General features: G+C 47.7%; 2 protein-coding genes across 4 annotated transcripts in view; both read right to left on the bottom strand.

The window, feature by feature from the left end:
* Hasp (Hig-anchoring scaffold protein) overlaps window positions 1–21725 on the bottom strand; it is a 498754-nt gene that overhangs the window by 26487 nt on the left and 450542 nt on the right. The window lies entirely within an intron of this gene.
* LOC149352978 (uncharacterized) lies at window positions 6218–8127 on the bottom strand. The gene is made up of 2 exons (XM_089582177.1): window positions 7806–8127; window positions 6218–7489 (listed from the first exon to the last, which is right to left on the bottom strand). The coding sequence occupies exons 1-2, from the start codon at window positions 8004–8006 to the stop codon at window positions 6314–6316; spliced, it is 1377 nt and encodes a 458-aa protein (XP_089438303.1). The 5' UTR covers window positions 8007–8127; the 3' UTR covers window positions 6218–6313.

Genomic DNA, 21725 nt, shown 5'->3' with positions numbered 1-21725 from the left:
TGTCAAGCTAGAGTTCTGCCTAACGAGCTTTTCCACAGCTGTGATGCTTTTCTCAGTTGCCAGTGCTCTCATCGTCTTGCCGCACCTAACGGAGAACGGTTGCATCCACCGCGGTGGATCAGTGGTTACAGCGTTCTGCTGCTGAGCCCAAGGTCGCGAGAGCGAATCCCAGCCGCGGTGGTCTTATTTCGGTGGAAAAAAAGCCCGTGTGTTGTGCGATGTCTGTGCACCCTACAGAATCCCACGTGTTCAAAATTAATCAGGAGCGCTCCACTACGGTGCCTCCCCCAGCTCATGTTCATATTTCAGACGTTAAACAGCACATACCATACCAGAAACGGTTGAGCGCGACGGCGCACGTCCTCCTAAAGCGTGTGAAAGCTGTTCAAGAAACTTTGACTTATTTAATGTATTTTAAAATTGCACACCATCCTAAATAAAAAATCCCGCCTGTCGTGGTCTACGGCGAGGGCCACGAAAAGAGGGACGTGTCTCAACTTACCCCTGCCGTGGCTGACGCTGAGAGGCGCTGTTCTAGGCAACGGAGATGTCGGTATTTATTATTTTATATAATATATTTACCAGATACTGCGGACCAAATGCGGTCCAAGTAGCAGAGGGCCGTCTAGGAAAAGGTGAGGCTTCATTGATAAACACTAGCTTTCTACTACCAGTTTCCCATATCTCAAAACTATTTTAAGTGATGCTCGTATGTTACCTCTACTGCATTGTATTTGGAAAACATGTTTTGTGGAAGCTCTGCGCGCAGTTCATGCCTTTTCGTAATTCAGTGCTCTGTCGATAAAAGCGTCGCAGCTTCGGTGCGACGAAAGCTTACTTTGAAAGAACGTATTCAGCCACGAGGCAAATTCTCAGTGAGTGCGATACCTCGTCAAACAATATGATTGACGAGGTATCGGATGCCGAGAAAAGCGATGAGTTTCGCAAGCATTCGCAGTGCACCTCGTGGATAAAGCCTATTGTAATCAACTTCTTTACAGGAGACAATACATTTGGCAATATTAAAGAAGTGCCGGACCGGCTCTGAACTACGAAAAACAGGTATCCTACAGGACACTTTTCTAGATAGACTATGCAAAGCGAAAATCAACATAGAATTTCCCAGCAATGTTCTAGACCGCGCTCCTTAAAAAATATGTTGATGATTTTGCGCTTTTTTTTTTAAACAGAGAGTGCTGGCAGCATATATTTCGCGGTCAGTTCGAAAATTCGCCGAAATCATGCGAACAACTTACTAAGAAAACGCTTGCTTTTCCGCACGGCGTTCACCTAATACCAGCTGAACGGGAAGTCAAAACACATTATATATGTTTGATTGGCTTATAAAACAACCAATCAAGATAATTTTTCGAACCTTTAATAAATTTCATGCTCACGAATAACGCAAAGCTTCACGGGGCTTCACATGGGTCCTCGGTGGCTGTCCACAACAGCTGCTCTGGGAGAGGAAAATTTCTGAGGGACAAACATTTCTTGAAGATTTGGAGCTGACCAATCACTGCCGAGCTTCTTTCTTCAGCGCCTATCGGTACGTTACTTGTCACGTGCACACTAATGGGCAAAACTAACTTACGCAGTAGCTTTTGTTGACAATCGCGCAGATTTTGTTGTCTGCAGCTTTTTATTAATTTTTTTAACGCTAAATCTGCGTGCAATTGCATGGAGTGCTCGAGAGAGTTATGATAGTAATTACTGCGCCACTTCACAGTATTAACGCAATGAATATCAGACAAAAGGGGAAGACTTCGTTGCGTAATGGAAAAGAGATAAAATTGGCATCGGGGTGAAGCAAAAAAAAAAAAAGTGGCGCATGCAGTGTCCTTTAGTCCCTGCGCCGGAAGCTTAGGATGGAAGTTTCGTCCTCGGGATCTCTCACGATTGTCATCAAAAATTGTGTTTTTTCTGCATATATTATAAATTAAGACAGCAAGGAACATTTGTTTGAATATAAAGAGGGCGCTTAAGTAGCCAACGTGAATCAACAGGTACGCTTGCAGCAATCACACGAAGTAGCTTTTCGCTGAAATGATGCGTTTTTAACAAAGCAGCAGAGTTCAAGACCATTGCTTGATGATTCCAAGCGTTTTAAAGTGAAAAATGGACAAACAATGAAGTGATTGGAGCGGTTGTTTAAGATCTTAGTCCATTCGACGTGCCCGCGCAGAGCTACCGGAGAAAACTGGAAGCTGAATATACAAATAAAAGAGGGGAAAACGGTTCCATTAGCTGCGGTGCGGAATATCTCGCATGTCGAGGCATACGCACTGTCATTTCACTAAAAATACTGCCTTTTCTTGTGAGTGCGGAGTGATCTGTGCAACGTTTTCGGGGATGTGAACAAAAAAGATCACTTGGGCAGCTCATCGTGGCTGTAGATGACCGTGAAAATTGTAAAGAAAACGACACGCTGATCGCGCAGCTTTGATAATATGTACGCTGCAAAGGACTTTGCCTGCACTCGAGACGAGAACTGAATCCGGGAAAGCAGCTTCCCTACATCTGTGTGCCTGGGCTAATAGACTGGACATCATTTCATGATGACAAGATTTCTTTGCTGCCATGCCTAAGCATCCCGTAACGATACCACTTTTTACGAGTTTTGAATGAAAGGACGGGCAATTCAAAAGGGGCTTTTCGCTCTTAGGGGAATACTGCCAACAGACATGATTGGGTTTGAAAGACAATTTTAAATCAAGGAATTGCAAGACTGTTTCTTCAGGGTCTTCATCTGTGAACCTCAGTCCCGACCCATTACGTGCAAAAACATCAAGGACATTTGACACAAATTCGGGATTCACGGACTTAGCTAGCACCACGAAATCGTCCACGTAGCGAAAAATGCGTATGCAGCAACCGGTCAAATCACTCTCAATTTTCATGTCAACCTGGCTTAGATAAATGTTGCGTAGAATGGGTGCTACCCTGGCGCCTATGCACACACGTGATTTTTGCATATAAAGTCGACCCTCCCACTCAACAAACGTCTTCACTTCGGATTCTGTTCTCATCTCGAGCGCAGGCAAAGTCCTCCGTGCGCTGAAATCGCCTGCAAACACCTCAGGGCAGGAGAAGGGATCGGAAGAAGAAAGGTAGTGGTTATGCTATATGTCCACACGCTGTCGCACCGGATTAAGAGAGTGGGGAGCAAGCATGGGGTAAAAGTTCTATTTTCTGCCCCTAACAAACTAGAAAGAGTGGGAGCGGCGGTTAAAAGAAGGCATGAGGGGCGCAGAAGAAATGCTTGTGACATAAATCATGAAACTAGATATGTTCCCTGTAAGACTGGCATAGTATATCAAATCCCTTTGTCCTGTGGTCTTACATACATAGGCCAGACTGGCCGCTGTATTAACGTGCGCCTCATGGAGCACCCTAATTCTTTAAAGAAGAAAGAAACTAACCTAGCTAAGCATTGTTCCACATGCACATGCACGCCGTTTTTTGGTGATACTGATGTGTTGTTTGTTCATTCTGACCAGCGCACTTGAGAAGTAGCTGAAGCATTTCATATTATCTGGAAAGATAAAGGGTGCGTGAGTACGCCATCTGTAACACCATCTCTTCGAGCAATGAATATGCTACATAGTGGGTAGCGGTTCTGCGGAAGCACACGTGCTTTTAAAGCGGTTTTTACCTTTTACCAGATTGTTGACATTGCGCATGTGCGCTGCTTTTTCGTGTGTGTATATTACGACGTGCTTCTTCCCAATAAAAAATCAGTTGTAAGTTCAGCGCTGGTGTGTGTGCCTTGTCTCCTTCTTGGTCTGTGCGTGTTTGCGCTGTTGAACCATCATTATGAATCTACATCAACTAGCCCAATCTGCAGTTCTTCTACAGTATAAGTAGCGCTGATGTTCTAAAAAGCACGGGCCTGTCGACTGGGCCTGCCGACCACGGGCCTGTCGACCACTACCGCTATCTCGTGCAGCTAGGAAGAGAACTGGAGGAATGAGAGAGTGAAAAGAGAAGTGGAAGAATAGAGAATCAAAAACAGATGTCTGTCGCGGACAAGGATCTCAGTGTAATACGTTACCGGAATATATAGCAATAAATTCGTAGTTTGCCCATCTGTCTGAGGCAGAAATATATAGATCAACTCCGTCTTCAGAAATATAGGGGGAGCTAGTGGACGCAGGGAGTATCGGCGCTCAGTCGTCTGCTACAATTTAGTGCTTTCTTGTGATGTTTAGGGAATTCAGTATTGACTCACGTCTCGCAAAATATTGCAAGAAATTGTACCCTACTCGAGTTTCCCAATTTGCATCGTTCCTGCTTCCCTGGGCTCTTGCGTGTGTGTTGACGTTTCTCAACTGTGCGCTCAAGCGCCTCAGTGAACCGCAAGGCGTATCGCGTCTCGAACAGCGATAGAACAAAGAAAGAATACAGAAAACACCCGTAGCGATGCCGGTGTTTTTATTTCTACATCCCCGATCTGCAAGAAACGAGGCGAGAGGGAATGGGGAGTTTGGGCGCCGCCGGGGTCATTGCCGTTTCTTTGTTTGTTCGTTTTCTGGCGCGCTTGACCAGCCACTTGCCGAAGCCGCGCAGCGAACAACAAAAACCACGTCTCCTTTTTTTTTTTTTGCCTTCGCTGTACTAAGGCCTCCTAGCATGTTTCAGCCAATCACTCCAGGCTCCCCGCAGTTTGAACTTTGAATACTTTCGATTCTCAGCCGCTCGAGCTAGTTGCTAGACGTCAGAGGTATAATGTGTGAGCGGCGGTCATCCTTTGCGCTTCATCTCTCTCCAGTGTATTTTGTGGTGATGTTTTGCCTGGAATTCTCCCCGAAGCAGCGGCAAATAACCCACACTTCTCGTTCATCAGAAGTGATATTGTTAGTCGTGCTGCAATTCCGCACCGTTCACTGAGACGATTAGCGGGGTGTTTCTTGGATACATCATGCACGAACGGGATCGTTATACATTTAATAAAGCGCACAGATAAGCTTTGCTAGTGGTATCCCAGGTTCTTGACACAATAGCCCTCAAACTCACGAAACAGGCAAAAGTGTGCGTGTCGTGCGGGAAAGCGAAAAGCACTGATGTATTCTCTGTAACCCTGGCTACTCGGTTAAAAATCAAATAACCAATCAACTTTTTTAATTTCGGCTTTAGGGCGCAAGATTATACAGTGAAATTAAGGGCCGCCAACCTTGAATGCAAGCCCAGTTTTTAAAAGTTCAGAATCGGCATTATAGTCTGAATTGTTGAGTGTCAAAAATACGGTTTTGAAAGCTCGTTGAGTGTGCTTTCCCGCGTTACGTATTTATAAAATGGAGTCGCTGCGCGTGGTATCGTCCCCGAAATGACATTAACTTCTGTGTCATAACATGCACAAACAGTGTTTATATTTGCTGCATAGAAAATTCCAACGACGCCATTTTATCGATGCGCAACCCGGGAAAGCCAACTCAGTGCGCTTTCAAAAGCACATTTCTGGCGCTCGATATGTCGAACCCCAATGTCGGTTCAGAAAATTAAAAAAAAAAAAACTTGGCTCGCCTTCAGTGTTCATGGCCTTCAATTTCGCGATATAACTTTGCTCTCTGAAGCAAAAAATGAAAAAGGTTGATTAGTTATGTAAGTTAACTAATTGTCTTATAAGTGAACTCAGTCACATACATAATGCAAGCCTTGCTGTACAAGGCACAGACCGCACCGACATATCTCTCACGGTCTAAAAAATAAAAATCTCTAAAGATTGAAGAAGATGCTAGGGTGCATAGAAAGACGGCGATGAAATTAAATTTTCTCGCTAATGCTGCCTTCCATAAGCTCTTACCGGCGGGTGTAAGTTGAACTTTGCTATAGCGAAACTGAAAGGGCCACCCGATGCCTTCGCTGCAGCCGTCGCTTCGTTAAAGCGGTTGGTGACTTTGACCGCAGTTTGCGCAGGGTTTCGGTATATCCGTTTGTACGAAAACTTTACTTCGTTAAAAACGAATTACAAGAAACGTGGAGCTTCATACGGGACACTACAGGAACTCCTGTAGGAGCTCCTCCTTCGTTATAGCCATAATTTCGCTGTAAACAGTTTCAGTGATGCCGTGGTTCGACTGTACTTACTTCGATACGAATTGCGGTCACTGTTTATCGAAACCGATAGGTTTAGTGGCTGATAAAGCTCTTGATCGGCTATTAAGTGAAATTTATTTTCGACCTCAGCGGAGAAGCGTTGGCTATTGCGATATCGCGGTGAGTGAGTGAGTGAAAACTTTATTAGCTCTAGATTCGGATTGTGTTTGGCGGTTTTGAGATGGCTTCGTCCATCTTGCTCAAAGGTCGGTTGCCCTTAGTCCAGGGCTCCGCTGGATGCTGCTGCCAGTTTTGCTCGCCGAATCAGACCTTGGTCGACCCGGCGATCGCTGGAGAGCACTCCCTCCCATTGCTCCGCACTCGGGTTTGTTATCACTGGTACCACGCTTATCCTCTGGCATGCCCACGTTATGTGGTACAGCGTGGGGGGTTCTTGGCACCAAGGGCATTTGTCATTATATTGTGTTGGATATATTTTGTTGAGTACGTGTAGGTTCGGGTAGGAGCCCGTCTGTAGCTGCCTCCACGCGACAGAGTCCTCTCTGCTAAGGGAGTTGTCCGGTGGTGGATAACGCTTTCTGCAGCCCTTGTAATAATTTAGTATCGCCGAATAATCTTGGGGTACAGGCTCGTTCCCCTCGAGGTCGTCTACGTTGGATGCTCGGTAATAAGTGTACCCTCGAGCTATCCTGTCCGCCTCTTGGTTCCCTGTTACTCCCGTATGTCCCGGCGTCCATACTATCGTATGCCTGATTGGTTCTTCGTTTGTTTGTCGTTGTGTTATGTGGCCCCCAGAGCGGAGTATGCGGAGCGCTCTGTGCCCTATTCTGCCGCGTAGGTAGTTGCGGCATGCTGTTTGTGAGTCTGTAAGGATTTTTAGAGACCGTTTAGACCGATAGCCCTCCGCTGCCGCTAGAGCGACGGCCGCTTCCTCAGCCTCGACTATCGTACAGTCTTGTAGTGATGCGCTGGTGATCTCGCGTAGGGTTGAGTCAATCACCGTTGTTACCGCATTGCTGTTGTGCTGCCCCGCTGTTCTGGTGTATGTGGCTGCGTCCACGTATACCGTCGTTTCTTGGGGTGCTAATGTCTTTTGTAGGTATTCAGCCCTTGCCTCTCTGCGTGCTTTGTGTAGGTTGGGATCCATGTTCCGGGGTATTGGCGTTACTTTTAGTGTGTTGCGATATTCGTCCGGAATTGTTTCTGTCCTCTGTATTTCTTGAATTTGATCGGCGCGGCCCAGTTTCTTTAGGAGCTCCCTGCCAGATGGGGTCTGTTGTAGTCTGCGCAGTTGGGAGACTAGTTGTGCCTCTCTCAATTCATCGAAAGTGTTGTGTAGTCCTAGGGCTAGGAGCTTTTCGGTTGAAGTGCTGTGAGGAAGGTGGAGTGCGGTTTTGTAGGCTTTGCGTAGAATCACGTCCGCCTGTTGTACCTACAGGCGGACGTGCCGGACAGGTGCCGGACTGACCTTTTTAAAATGTCTTTTTTCCCCAAAACGGTTTCGGAATGGAACAAGCTGCCTGAGGAAGTAGTGTCCATATTATCAAATGATTCATTTTCTTCCATGCTGTGACATTTTTTTGTGTATAATAATTCCGTGTTCTTTCTATCTCATTGTTATCTTTTTTTTGTAACCACCTGCACGCGGTGGCATTTGTGTACTTTTTCTTCTACCCCCCCACTGTAATGCCAGCCAATGGCGCTGTGGGTATGATGATAAATAAATAAATAAATAAATAAATAAATACCTCACTCTTGATGGGATTGTAGTAGGGGAGGCTGTATGTCACTCGGCTGACTACCAGGCTTCTGACCAACTTGAGTGTGTCCTCCTCTCGCATGCCATGACGTCTGTGTGAGATGCGCGTGATCATGCGGGCCACTTGTAGAGTGGATGCTTTGAGTAGGGCGAGAGTGTGAGTGCAGCGTTGGTTTGACTGTATCCACATCCCCAAGATTCTGATGAGTGTTTTTTTCCGGTATCGACTTCCCCTCGAGGTAGACGTTCAACTTTAAGTCGTCGCTAGTGGGGACTGTGCGATTTTGTTTTCCTCTCCAAACTCTTAGGAGCTCTGAATATCGCGGTAAAAAATTACGCAGGGGTCACTTATGCTCCGCCTTAAGGGTATGATGCGATAGCGAATTGGTCACTTGCTCCGCAGCCGCAGGCGACTGAGAGCCGGCGGTTAATTGGTGTATTCATATAGGAGGTGGTGGTCAAATGCTGCACCATAAGGTGGGAAAATCCTGTTCTGGTGAGATGTGTGTTGTCGGCTTTGGTCGCCGGGTTCAGACCTCACCCCATGGCCGATTATTTTATTACATAAACACTCGGGCTTTTTTTAATACGGTAACATTCGAGTCCACATTTCGCAAATATGGCTGCATGTCACAAAATTCGCTGACTGGTCGAAAGAAGTAAAGTGGCCTCGTGACGCCATCACAACCTGCCCACCTCGGCAGTTTTAACCAGCTTACCGGATTGTCAGCAACGCTGCCCATCGTGGCAGGCGGGAATTAAATTGATGATTGTTCTAGAGAGATCCGATCTCATCTGCTGATTCAGCTGCGTGGTCGCAGTGGACTGGTTGAGTGCTGACGAGTGTCTCGGGAGCAACCCCGAAACGCATAAAAATGACCCCAAAACAACTAAGTAGCTGCAATGGGGATCTATAATGCTATCGCATTCCACTCTTAAGGTGAGTATAGTGTCTCCCAAGTTTTATTTTTAATCTGGTGTAGAAGTGAGGCAGCAGCGATATTCGAATTGCGGGCCTCTTGCACTCGAGGTGAATGCTCTGTCTCACGCAATCATGCATGCTGATGGAAGCAGTAAAATGAATAATATATAGAAAAATATAAAATCCGACACAAAGCTGGACAACTGCTTTGCCATCGGTCGTTGAAAAGTGCCAGCTTAGTTCAAAAACAACGATTAGTTGCCACTTCATATTTTTGTGTTGATGACTATGAAGACATCGAAAGCCAATGCCACCATTTACAGCGGCCTGCCGCGTGGAAGAATGCAGCGTCAGTGCTGTATTTATTCTAAAGCGTCCGGGCAGGGCGTCACCATGTTTTCAACTCTTCACGCAAGCTCCTCAAAGGCCGCATTGCAAACGCCGAAAATAAACTCCTCAAATGTTTGCCCTTGGTTTTGATCTCGGTCGTGGCTTGCACTTTGCACCAATTTATTATTATTATTTTTTTTAAGGCGTGCAAGAGGTGCTGTAAATATGTTATGACTGCTGTTCTTTTTAATCCTGCTATGTGTTGCGTTGCTTTTTGCGCATGCTTTCTGCAACACACACGCTTCAACTTCAAGCTTCAACTTGGCACTTAGCAGCGAAACGGTTGCTGGAGCAAAACGCACGCACGCACGCACGCACGCACGCAAGCACGCACGCACGCACGCACGCACGCACGCACGCAAGCAAGCACGCACGCACGCACGCACGCACGCCCGCACGCGCACACACACACACACACACACACACACACACACACACACACACACACACACACACACACACGCACACGCACGCACACACACACACACACACGCACGCACACACACGCACGCACGCACACACACGCACGCACACAGACCCGCATGCATGTGCACACGCGCGCACACACACATGCACGCACACGCACACACACACACACGCACGCACGCACTCACGCACGCACGTACGCATTAACTGGACGGCAAAAAGAACACACGGAACACAGCGTAACGCCGTGCTCCTTTGGCCGCTCATTTTGTCTGTATTTGTGTGCGTGCGTGTGTGTGTGTGTGTATTGCTCTAGTAACTATATCGAAGCTAAGTACCAAACACCAACTAGCTTCACTTTCGTCTTTGATCCAGCCGGGTAAAGTCCTTGGTCAAAGCGAAAGCGTTGCTCGTGGAAAGTGACACTGATCATGGGGTGGAATGATTTTCCGAAGCCGTTCTTGAAGCATAGAAGAATTATGGCTCATTTCACGAGTTTTAAGTGAGCGGAGTAGTGAATAAATAGGAGTTTATTAGCCCGAGGTATTTTTGGCAAAAATTCAGCTGTTGGCAGCAGCAAAGACCAACTAACTTTTAAAATTTTATAATCCGCACAGATTTCCAGGTTTAAAAATGACTGTGTCAGCTACTATCAACTATGTCGCAAGAAGAGTTCTTTTTCTTAAGCGTTCTCATTTTTTCATTCCTCATATCATCCCCTGCTTCGTTTCAATATTTTCTTTTTTGACGCATGCGCTTGTTGGAGGCTTTGTAACAGTTTCTGCGAAGGGTTTTTAGAAATAAAGCAGTGGTCAGTGCCTGATCTGTATGTACCCTTCTCATCGGTGTGATGTACTATCGCGCTCAATATGAGTTGCAACGCGCGGTCATCGACCGGGGCTCTTTCCGTGGTGTGCCTCTCCAAACAGTCGCTCGGAATTCTGGGAGAAACTTTTTCCTGAGCGGGGGTGCTGTTGTTTCCTGGAACAGCAGTTTCTCCCAGAATTCCGAGCGACTGTTTGGAGGAGGTACACCACGGAACGAGCCCCGGTCGATGACCGCGCGTTGCAACTTATATTGAGCGCGATAGTACATTTAACGCTGCTATCTACCAGACGTGCGTAGCTACCTTGGAAATAGCAATATCGGCAGGCACGCCGAAATCGCCTCATTGAAATGCGCCCCCTTGAAAACTTTGTCAGTGCGGAAAAAAAGTGAGAATTTCGGTTCTTAACGTTTCTTGCAACTCCCCAAATCTACCGCAAAATCCCCTTTTCGACGAATTTTACCCCTCGAATTCCCAGAAAAAAATTAGCTGCGGTTAAACTGCTGCTGAACCTGGCTAGAGAGCGAAAGCTATGGCGTATCGGGCTACTATAAGCGGCTTGGCGTCTGTAACGTTGATGGCGTTCCGGACACTGGATAGGCAGCGCGCCCACCCTGCCACCCTGGCAGGTGGCAGTTAATGGTTGATCGCGAGAGTTTGCTCACCCAATGAACGCTGCTGGCTATTGCAGCAGTGCCGCGTGTCTGCCGCAACGTTGTCACCTCTAACGCATACAGTCCACATCTCTCTCTCTCATCACCCCACGTACCTATTAGCGCGATTCAGGCGTCCACTGTCCAAGGGAGCCAGTTATGCGCACTTTCTTTCCTTTATTGATCAATTCGCTCTCGTCCTACCATAAGCTTGCCGTCCCGGTTAGCTCAATTGGTAGAGCGACTGCTCCGGTGAAGCGGTGGTCCTGGGTTCGAGCCCCGGACCAGGACGAATTTTTCTTTAACTACGAAGTTTCTGAGAAAGCTGTATAGCTTTCCTTTGTAGCCGTATGGCTGCGCTCGGGTGGATGCGAATGAGTAATTACTCCCTTATTACAAATCTACTCCACCTTGGGGGTTTCCCCTAAACATTTGACCAACTTTCTTTCCTTAAAATCATCGCAGTGTAAAGCGCTGTTAACACCAACGCCAATGAATGTAATGAACGCCGACGGCCTATGGCGTCAGCGCCGCGTTTCTGGCACAACGCTGTCAGTGCCAACGCATGCAGCGCACATCTGTCACTACCGCCAAGTAGCTTAAAGCACGACTGAGGTGTCCACTGTTCCAGGAGGGCACTAATGCGCCTTTCATTTGCTTTCCAAGCTCTCGCTGCGTTGGTTTCGTAGCTTAAAGCGCGACTAAGGTGTCCACTGTCCCAGGGGCGCCAGTTATGTGCCTTTCCTTTGCTTTCGAAGCTGAAGGTCATTTGAAGGTGAAAACTAGGCACACGGCTATCGAAGCACGAGGTCCCGTAGTGAAGCTTTCGCTTCAAAACATCACTGAGCAAAACTTGTAGACCCCCCTCACGCCTGCACGAAAGGTAGTGGCGACGTACTAGTCACCCTGGCCAAATCTCTCAGTCCTTTTTTATTTCAGGGCGTCTAATCAAAGGAGCAATTCTTGAATTTGCAGAGGTTGTTCCTATTCTATTCCGACAATGATGCTGCACACGGTCGAGCGCATCAGTGCACTTGGAAGATAAAGCGGACAGCCCCAAAGTTGCCACTCGGATCGGAACCTACAAAGATAACAGTAGAGAGAAGGCGGAAAGATAGGATTCTTGACAACGTTAAGCAAATTATGAACTAGGGTGAGAAGGAAATCCTCAGTCTGCTAGCCAACGTTTCGACCGGAGGACCTGTCTTGGACAGGTCCTGTTGTCGAAACGTTGTCTGGCGAACTGAGGCTCACCCGCGACTCTTGTTCATTTTGTTTTGTGTTGTCTACGTGAAGTGCGATTCATGGGCACTCCCGTTGCCTGGCTGGTGCACGGCTCAATTTCGCATAGGCCAGCGTGAACTCTTTGCCGCCCCGCGCCGCCCACGAGGACAAGACCCTTCCAGGAGATGAAGAACATAACAACGAGAAATAGACACTTGGAGCGAAAACCATGCGTGAGAAGGACCTACGGCGGCTGGTACCAGACGTCCCGGCCAGGGGTTACCTACGATGGGCGAGGACTGGCGCATCTCTCGCCGGCGAGCGTGGTTAACTTTTTCTGAAGCAAGAGGGCCTACAGGTATGCTTTCTTGTAGGGTCTCGAAGGTCCGAGTGCGGCAGTTTCATCTCGGAGGCATAACTGGGGGTTTGCTTGGAACCGCAGACAAAGAAGAAATTAAAACTATTTTGCAGCCCCGCTATTAAGCAGTCAGAACGAGCCAGACCCGTGATTTGAAATCCAACGTTTCTTGCGCTGTCACACTGCTCTTTGCTCAACAGCGCATGCACAGATGTTTCCATCGAGCGAGAAAGCATCAGAACTTTCAGAGACCTCCAGTGTGCCTCCTGCTGTATAGTTACCTTAAGTGGAAGTTTTGAGCCAGCATTTCATTGTTGTTATTTTTATTCCAAGTACCTTCCGCGTAATCATCTACGACTTGCCTCTGTGCAAGCAGCATTAAGGCAGGAAGACTGCTTAAAGGTGGTAAGTTTTGCTAAGCCCTGCTTGCATTCGCTAAGGCGGAGATCTGGGCAAGTTGGTACATACTTAGAAGCGGCTTTACACAGCGCAACACACAAGACAAGAAAGAATAAGGAAGAGCGCTCGTGGTGTCAGTTCTTTCTTGTCTTGTGTGTTGCGCTGAGTAAAGCCGCTTCTTTGCATTCGCTGCATGGGAGATCAGACGCGATCCGGCGCTTACAGCACGGCCGTGAGCTTTCTGCTCATGAGACTTCGCTCCTTCAAGGGACCAGGAAGTTGTGTATCTACGCAAATTCAGAGAATATATATAAACTTTTAACTACGGGAGAAAATGAAAACTTAACTACAAGCAACGCGCAATTACGACAATTTGGTGAGGCCTCCTGCCCTTCCCTCTCGACTGCGGACGAGGAACGAGACGCCTTCCGAAGCTCTCCCGCCCCGCTCCCAGGAGGATAAACGTTCGTCTTCAAGTGATCTACCCGAGGCAGAAATTAAAGCCTGCGCGTAGAGCGAGATACAGAAAACAGCCGCCGTGGCGAGGCGCAGCGTGGGTGCTCCTAATCTTTATACACGAGTCGCGCAAGACGTCTCCGAGGGCCCAGAAAGCCGCGCATTTCTCAGAGAGCGCGGCCCGAGACACGCTGCAGGGCTTCGCGTCTCGCTTCGTTAGTGCGCGGCCCGGGCCGAGATGGGAGAAGCGCGTCGGTCTCTCTCGGCGGTCGGACGCAACGCGCCTCTAGCAGTGGCTGGGAAAGGAAAAAAAGAATTACTTGGACCACTGGTCCGCAAATCTTCCTCGGAAGCGGCGTCTTATGCCATTTCTGCGAACATTGCCCGCCATCCTGGTTTAATGACGGTGTCCTGGCTAAAATATAAGATGCACTAGTCAGACATACTTTGTGCCGATATAGTGTGGAACACTGTCGGCGTTTAAAGAGGGCGACATGTTGGCGACAGGCGGTATAATGTCTAGTTCTGCGAGATAAGGTACCCAATCACTACTTTTTTTTTTTATGCGAATGAACTGTACCCGAGGAAAGAAAATGACAGTGCCGTTCCTGCGTGACGTGTGCGAAGACTTTCGCGTGTTTCTATGCGGATGACAATGTTTCTCTCATCAGCTGCACAGACGCCATTACGGTACTGGGGTGTCAAGCTACAATCAAATTTAGGTTACACTCATCAGGCCTATAGGTGCATAGCTTACGCCCCTCCGTGGTGAGTTCGTTTATTTCAAGCAGGAACGACCCCATAAAATGACGGGCTGCGTTTTCTGCTGCAGATCTGAGACTTCACGTAACTAATCAGCAGTTCGTATCTGGAATTCAGAAAATACACCACTGGACTCTCAACAATGCACAATGATTGTTTTTCAGTCACCGTCGAAACTGCCTCGACAGCTTGCGAAGCAGCACAGAATGTTCAGATATCGTAACCAGGAAGTGACATTGCCCTTTCTGACCAAGTCAATTGAACGTTGCCATCATTTTCCTGCGCACAGCATCACTCTGGCTGAGAGGCGTTTTCCGTGTACTTTGATTTGTGGTACCTGCTTGACCCCTTCCTGAAACTGTGCTTGCCGCCCGACCCCACCCGCTGCGATGAAATTTTTGCGTGCTGCTTTCAGCTGCATGCGGGTCGGGTCGTCTTCTCGAATGCTTGCATCCTCATTTGATTACAGTCACAGGCACTCGAGCGTACAACAGTTGTGAATGAGAGGAAACCATCGAGTCTGTTCTCGGCCTCTGCCCTTGCCTCGATGTCTCACCATTTTATTGATCAGAGATCTGCTCGGCTTCTGCTTTCAAAGTCGACAGGCCTGAGGATCACTTTATACGATCCTCCTGCACCATTCTGTGGGAGCGCTTTGTCCGTGCTAGGCTCCCTGTTCTCCTCATCTTTCCGTCCTTTTATACCCTTTCCCAAGCGACGCGTAGTGAACCGCACACACATTTGGCTAAACTCCCTGTCTTTCCTCCTTCTGCTCTCTCTCTATCTCTCCCTTTTATATACGAAAAGCATACAGTTAAAGGGCGTTTCTTTGTAAAATTTTCTTAGCGAAACGCCAGTGCTTAAGCAAACGTACGCTCCTCGTCTCCAAACAAATGCGCACGAGGCCTGAGATTTACGATCAGTGCTAAACGTGCGAGAGGCAAATACGAGTTCTGCATGCAAGCAGCATAGCGCCTTGCAGAAAGAGCATTGCCGATGAAATAATCTTAGTTGACGTAAAATGAAAAAAGAAAAATAAAATTTTTCTGTTTTTGGCTCGCCGAGAGGCAAAGTTCAGGGAGGCGCACTCATCGCTTCAGATCAACGAAGAAGCGCGTGAAAAACAAAACACGATGTTGCTACGCGCTACGTTGACGCCGCCGGGATAATTCGATAAAGGCACGCAGCCTGTGCCAAAAAAAAAAAAAAACGAAGCCTTGCAAATTAAGTTTCAATTATGTTCAGCGCTGAACGCTCTGCTGAAAGGCCGCCAGTGGGGAGGGGGAGGACGGGGGGGGGGGGGGGGGGAGCAACTTGAGCACAAGCACGAGTGAGTCGAGTATGTTATGCTTTCGTCTCGCTATTTCTGTTATTTTCTTTTGCCGACGATTGTTTCATCTCGAAATCATATGTAAGGTGGAAAAGCCGGCGAACTCCCGCGTAGGAACATGGGGCAGCTAAAGTGAACAGAAACCAGGCTGAAATTCCCGTTTCTACAACACTTTGCTGGACAGCGGGCGTACGCGTAGAAATCTCGGAAGAGAGAGAGGAACGAAGTATAGATAACAGCGTAACCTGTGTGCACGCGCGAGAAAGCAGGCCATGTTATCACGCAGGCTTGGCGCTGAAAACAAGGAGAACAGCTTCGGACCCTTGCGTGCGGTTATTTGTTGCGTAGAGCCGGAATAAAATGAGATGAGGCCAGTGAACTACGTGGCAAGCAGCAGAATGACTCTATTTATGCATGCTCTAAGATAAAGCACCAGCAGAAACTAGTTTGTTCGCAAACGTTGGCCGGTTGATCTCGAACCCATCGATCGCTGAATCGAAGGTCTAAGAATTTCGGACACAATGCGAATAGTCACGTGCCACACTGACTATGATTATTTTTATATCCGCTGTGCAGCTATACATTATGATCCGATGGCCAGCAGGTGCCTGGGCTGATGCATTCAAAAGAGCACCCAAACATATCCGTTCAACCAAGCACTGAAATCTGCGAATGAACCGGAAACTCACGCGAAGTGTCGGAAACCGTCGGCTAGCCGCTTGCCGCGAAAAAGCAAGGCGGGCTCTTAAATACAGTCACATACAGGGTGTTTCACCTAAGACTTTCTGCAATTTTTAAAAATAAGCTATTTGAATTAGATGCGCGCTTTTTCTGGCATAGCATTGTCAGTGGTGTAGTACATCATAATGCAGCTAAGACGTGCTAACTAGCAGGCTTGTTAACCAATATTTAATAGTTAACTTTTAAACTATTACCGTTGGGCTCCTTAGGTATTGAGAGGCATGTAGCCCACCGTAAGTAATGTCCATATCCGTTTTTAGAATTTCGAGAACGCGGTTATCCTCGGCGCTGTGGCCCAACAAATTTTGGCTATTTCGGCGAGTTAGGTTCACTGGAGAGGTTGCTTTGCCTACAAGCTTCTCAAACCGCATGTATTTTGGCGCGATGTAGGCGAAATTTGTTGGGCCACAGCGCCGAGGATAATCGCGTTCTAGAAATTCTAAAAACGGATATGGACATTACTTACGGTGGGCTGCATGCCTCTAAATAATTAAGGAGCCCAACGGTAATAGTTTAAAAGTTAACTATTAAATATTGGTTAACAAGCCTTCTAGTTAGCACGTCTTGGTTGAATTATGATGTACTACACCACTGAAAATACTATGCCAGAAAAAGCGCGCATCTAATTCAAATAGCTTATTTTTAAAAATTGCAGAAAGTCTTAGGTGAAACACCCTGTATATTGAGTCTCAATGAAAAGAAAACTTTTCATTGGGGCACATTTGAGAAGTCGCGAGGTCGTGCTCAGTTGTTCTTTCCTGTAAAAGTGAATGAAAGCTCCCAGTAATGTCCACGCCAGCGACGGCTCTCACGTAAGAAAAGCTGGGTGGAGCGAGATGGGACATACTGTCACGGATTAGCGAGCAGGCGTTGCGGGCGCTGTTTTATCAGCTGAGACGCCCCAGCATTTTGCAGATAGATGTAAAAAAAATGTGATGCACTGCAAGGTTTTCGGAGCCTTGCGTACGCCTTTGAACTGGGTCGCGCGTCCTGTCCTAATCCACAACTGGTCAGCGTACAACGCTGAAATACTGATTGCCTACACGCAACGAACCCATTGAGTGTGAAGCAAGGCAGAATACTGAAGCGCGCAGTTGAAGGACCACCCGTTCTCGATGAGGAATAGAAAAGCTTCTCACAGGCAGAAACCTGAGCACCCAAAGGAGCAAAATATTACCACAGCCAGCGAGGCAAGCCCTACTTCGTGAGTCAAAGCTGTGAACTTTTGCCGTTTTCGTCCAAGCAGATCATGTCAAAAAAAGAGTCACGGATGTTAAATAAATAAACAAGCATGTGTATAAATATTGATTTTCCGACGTGGTCCACGCGTTTATTCGCTTCGCACCGATACTTGTTTCTCGCGATCGCTAAAGTGCAGATCGCGTTGTAAGAGCATCACGCGCTATACGCTCAATGCGTTGATATGACAACGACTGTCCAACGCAGTGCGCAAGAAATACTGAACGCGCAAAACAATGACTCCTGATTTTGGGATAAGGACTTCAGAACAAATGTTCTCATTACCAAAGCCAAGGAAACGAACTAAAGATAACCGATGAATAGACGCGCAGCCGCCAGAATAGCGGCGCAATGCTAAACAGATGTCGTCCGTAAGCTAACAGTAGTGGGGAAACGCCCGTTACTAGAGCAGTCAGCGGAAACGCTTTCTGGGGAGGGAAAGCCACCGCAGTAACAACCAACTCCACTGCAAGGCGTAAGTCGAGCAAAAGAAGCCTTGGCTTGGCGTCTGAATAAATGCAGCGCACCGGGCTAGCATGCGCGGTGTATTTATTCGCCCCTCGCAAGGATTTCTGCGAGTCCGGTACCTGGGCAGCAGCGAATTATTATTCATCCTCGCTGCTCCACTCCGGGGGCGTTTCCGGTGCGCTTAAAGCGCGCCGCCAGCAACGGTGCGGCCAGCGCCGGCTTGTCGCCGACGCCGAGAGAGCTTTGGCGAGACGATGCGCGGCTATTTTGTTGTGCGCGAAGGCCCTTCCGAGTGGATAATAAATATTCTTCGCGGCGTTGTTTTTTTCATGAGAGTTAGCGGCCAAACATTCCCCGCCGCGCGCACAGAAGGCTTAAGTGGGCCCAGTTCACGCGTTAAATATTTTTCATAATTGAGCAGACAGGGGAAACTGCAGTTCTTGAGCGGAAGCCGTCTGGGCTAAAATTTAGCGCTTGGCCGGGATTTTGGAGGGACATTTTTATTCTTGTTTCATGGGTTGTGGGACGTTTTCACAAGGTGCAGCTGGACATGTTAGCGCAGTCCAGTCAACTGTGAGGGCTGGTAAAAAAAAGAAGACGCAGTGTTTACGCATGAAGAGGTCTAACTTATAGCATTGGCTAAGTCCTGGTTAAATTAAATGTGACTTGAGTGAAAAGTGAGTGAAGTTCTGTCAACTGATTCTGGACCAGTAGAAAATGAAATGGTTTCATTCGATTGCACTGTATTGTTATCATCCGCCATGCTGACTAGATAATCCCCATGATAGCGAGGAGGTGGCAGCGCCGCAGTAAAAGAAATAAAATCTGGAAACTCTCATTGCAGCAACTTGCGGCATATATCTAATAGAGTTAAAATTCCCAATTTTCTTCCAATGTCTGTCCATGGTAGTCGATACACAAACACTTTATGTACAGAGATTTAAAGGTTTCGAGCAATTTTTAACGTGACAAAGTAATGTGTGCGACTTCGCGCAATCCATTACCATTAATTTGTCAGAAATTAAATCATGTTGCGCGCACACCCATCTTTGTTTTTTTTTCTTTGCGGCCACATGAGTTTACAGACTAAAACGCGCCTCCGCATAGAAGGCGTGCAGGAAGCTGGCTGAGACGATACACTTCTCGCAAAATTCCATCGCACCACATACGTTTTCCCTACGCCCCGCTGCAAAGCTGAGGTTGTACACATAAGCTGCTAACTGGTGCCTTGCTCCTTTTCGATAACACCCTGACCTAGTGAGGTTGCCGACAGCCACTACGTGTATAGTTACTCTTTACTGGTGTAGGAAAAGTTCGAGACACACAGGAAGCCTTAATTGTGCTCACAGCGCGCGCGAGCAAAAAAAAAAAAGTAGCAGCAAAGATGTCTTGGTTTCCGCGTCTCCTTGTAAGTCTGCCCCGCGTCCATGAAACAAATGAGCACTGCGTGCAAACAGCACGCATCTTGCATCTCGATAAGATGACAAACATATTGAATGAGCTTGTCTTATGGGTTAGTCGCCGTCATCAGCGTTTGTGCGCACGCGTGTTTTTAACTCTCGATCTGCATCCCGCCTGGCGTGGTCGCTCGCTCGCGGCAACGCCGTGGAACGGATGTAGGGCAGGGAAGGCAGTGCTTGCTTTGCGGCCTGCGCCGCATTTGCTCGTCTTGAGCGCGATTTGCCTCCAGCGACGGCGCAGACGCACGCCTGTAAAGCAGCTGCTGCCGACGTCAGCGCCCGCGTGTAGTCGACAACGTGCCTGAGTCCTGGCTTCTCCACGGGCGTTCGGCGAAGTGGTGGAAACGAGAATTACGGACGGCGGGCGTCGCTCGTCCATCCGTGAGGACGGATTCCCGAAAAAAAAAAAAAATTCAGGGGGCACTTTGACTGTCTAAAGTGCGTAGAGGCGAAAGCGTTTTCCGCACCACTTTGACTGCCTCTGTGGCACCGGTGACGTCAACACTGGATGACGTCACACATAATCAATGACTAATTACTAAGTAATGACTAATTACTAATTAATGCCGCTTAAGCTTCGCCTTTAGGAGTGTAACGCGTCAGCGTGTTGCAACGCTGCCAGGGAGTCCACGGAACGCCATCGCCAGTTCGGCGCGATGCCTTGCCCGTTGGAAACACCTTTGAACGCAACGCATTTTTGAGGAAAGGAAATGGCGCAGTAATTCTCTGTCATCTCGGTGGACACCCGAACAGCACCGTAGAGGAAAGGTTGAAGGGGGGGGGGGGGTTGTGGGGGGGATGAAAGAAGAAAGGGAAAGAGGGGTCGTAATGAATAAAATGAAAATTGTATTTGAGGAAAGGAAATTACGCAGTAACTGTCTCACATATCTCTGTGGACACCCGTCATCCGTTTGATGACGCCAGCTGGGCTCGTCGATGAGTCACCCCAGGCGCTGGATGTAACACCGGATGGACGGGATAACGAGCCATTAAAGGCTTTCGCCTTAAAAGAGTTCAGGAGAAACTAAGGCGAGCTTAGAAAATTCGGGACTTTTCGAATGCAGATATGACGCCTTCCCTTTTATTCGAGTCTCCCGCTGCAAATACAGGCACTCTAGCAGACGTGCATACGCGTAAGGACACATGTTTAACACCCTCCATTTTCCTTTGTTTTGCGGCAGGCGCTCTACTCTCTTTGTAGGGAAACAGCGACTGATAAGACAACTGGCGATCCGGCTTAAAAAACAGAACAAAAAGAAGGTGTGATCGTAATGCGAGAAGCGCTCAGCACATCCGAGGACGGAAACACACACAGACATCCGCAAAGTTTGAAATAAGAAAAAAATGAAAAAGTGAAAGTAGGAGGGGGGGGGGGGGGGGGAGGAAAAAGATCCTTACGTGTACGGTACAATGTGCAATTACCATAGTGCGTCCACCGCCAGCAAATGCGTTGTAGCTACATTGGGAGGCAGTCTGCGTCGTGAGAATTATGAACCCTTTCGGATTTGGTTTCCTCCAATGTGGACAAAAAGCATGTTTTTTTCAAGCCTTATATTCATAAAAGCCACTCGAATCAAGGGTAAAATTGGTATAAAATTGGTACAAAAAGGCGCTGATATTAGCTCCGTATTTCACACTTTCACGATTTTTGTAGCGGTTGAGAACGCCGAGATGCCGCACGACACTACCAAGGACGCAATGCGACGGGCATGTTCTGAAGTTTTTTATTCACTGACTACGTTTGATTCGGCGGGCTGATACTTTTTTATATTTTCCCAACTTTACTGGAGACAACAGACAAATAAAATCATTTTGCGCTGGCAAAATTAAAAATTAATAAATGCAGTCGTGCTGCATTAATACAACCCCCCGTTAATAAGGACGACACGAGTTATGGAAATTTTTGTGCGGAGCAAACTTTTTCAACGTATTTACGCCTCGTTAACACGGAAACTCGCTTTACGGTCAATGTACAGGCTGAAAATGCACGGAGCCCATTGAGGCCCATGTATTTTTGTCTCGTCAATAGGGACCACGAGGAGAACAAAATCCCGACGGCGCCCCAAAAAATGTTCTGCTGCTTGTATTTTGAGTGCAGGACACCGGCGAAAGGTAGTGTGATAGTGCAGATGCCGTAGCGATGGCCTTTGAGCGTGTGTGTGTGTGGCTTCATGCTTTAGAGTGGGAAGGTTCCCATTCGGCGCGCCTTGCCATTTGCCGCATTACATGAATGGCTGCGAGAAAAAAAAATTCTT

The sequence above is a fragment of the Amblyomma mixtum genome, chromosome 3, assembly GCF_055824585.1.
Source record: "Amblyomma mixtum isolate Tamu chromosome 3, ASM5582458v1, whole genome shotgun sequence".
Lineage (NCBI taxonomy): Eukaryota > Metazoa > Arthropoda > Arachnida > Ixodida > Ixodidae > Amblyomma > Amblyomma mixtum.
This window is presented reverse-complemented; position numbering and strand designations above follow the sequence as displayed.

Excerpts from the sequence above, each read along its gene's own strand:
- LOC149352978 (XM_089582177.1), bottom strand. The coding sequence starts at position 8,006 with ATGTGGATACAGTCAAACCAACGCTGCACTCACACTCTCGCCCTACTC. Across the intron at positions 7,490-7,805 it reads ACAATCCCATCAAGAGTGAG|GTACAACAGGCGGACGTGAT; the intron begins GTATTTATTTAT and ends GTCCGCCTGTAG.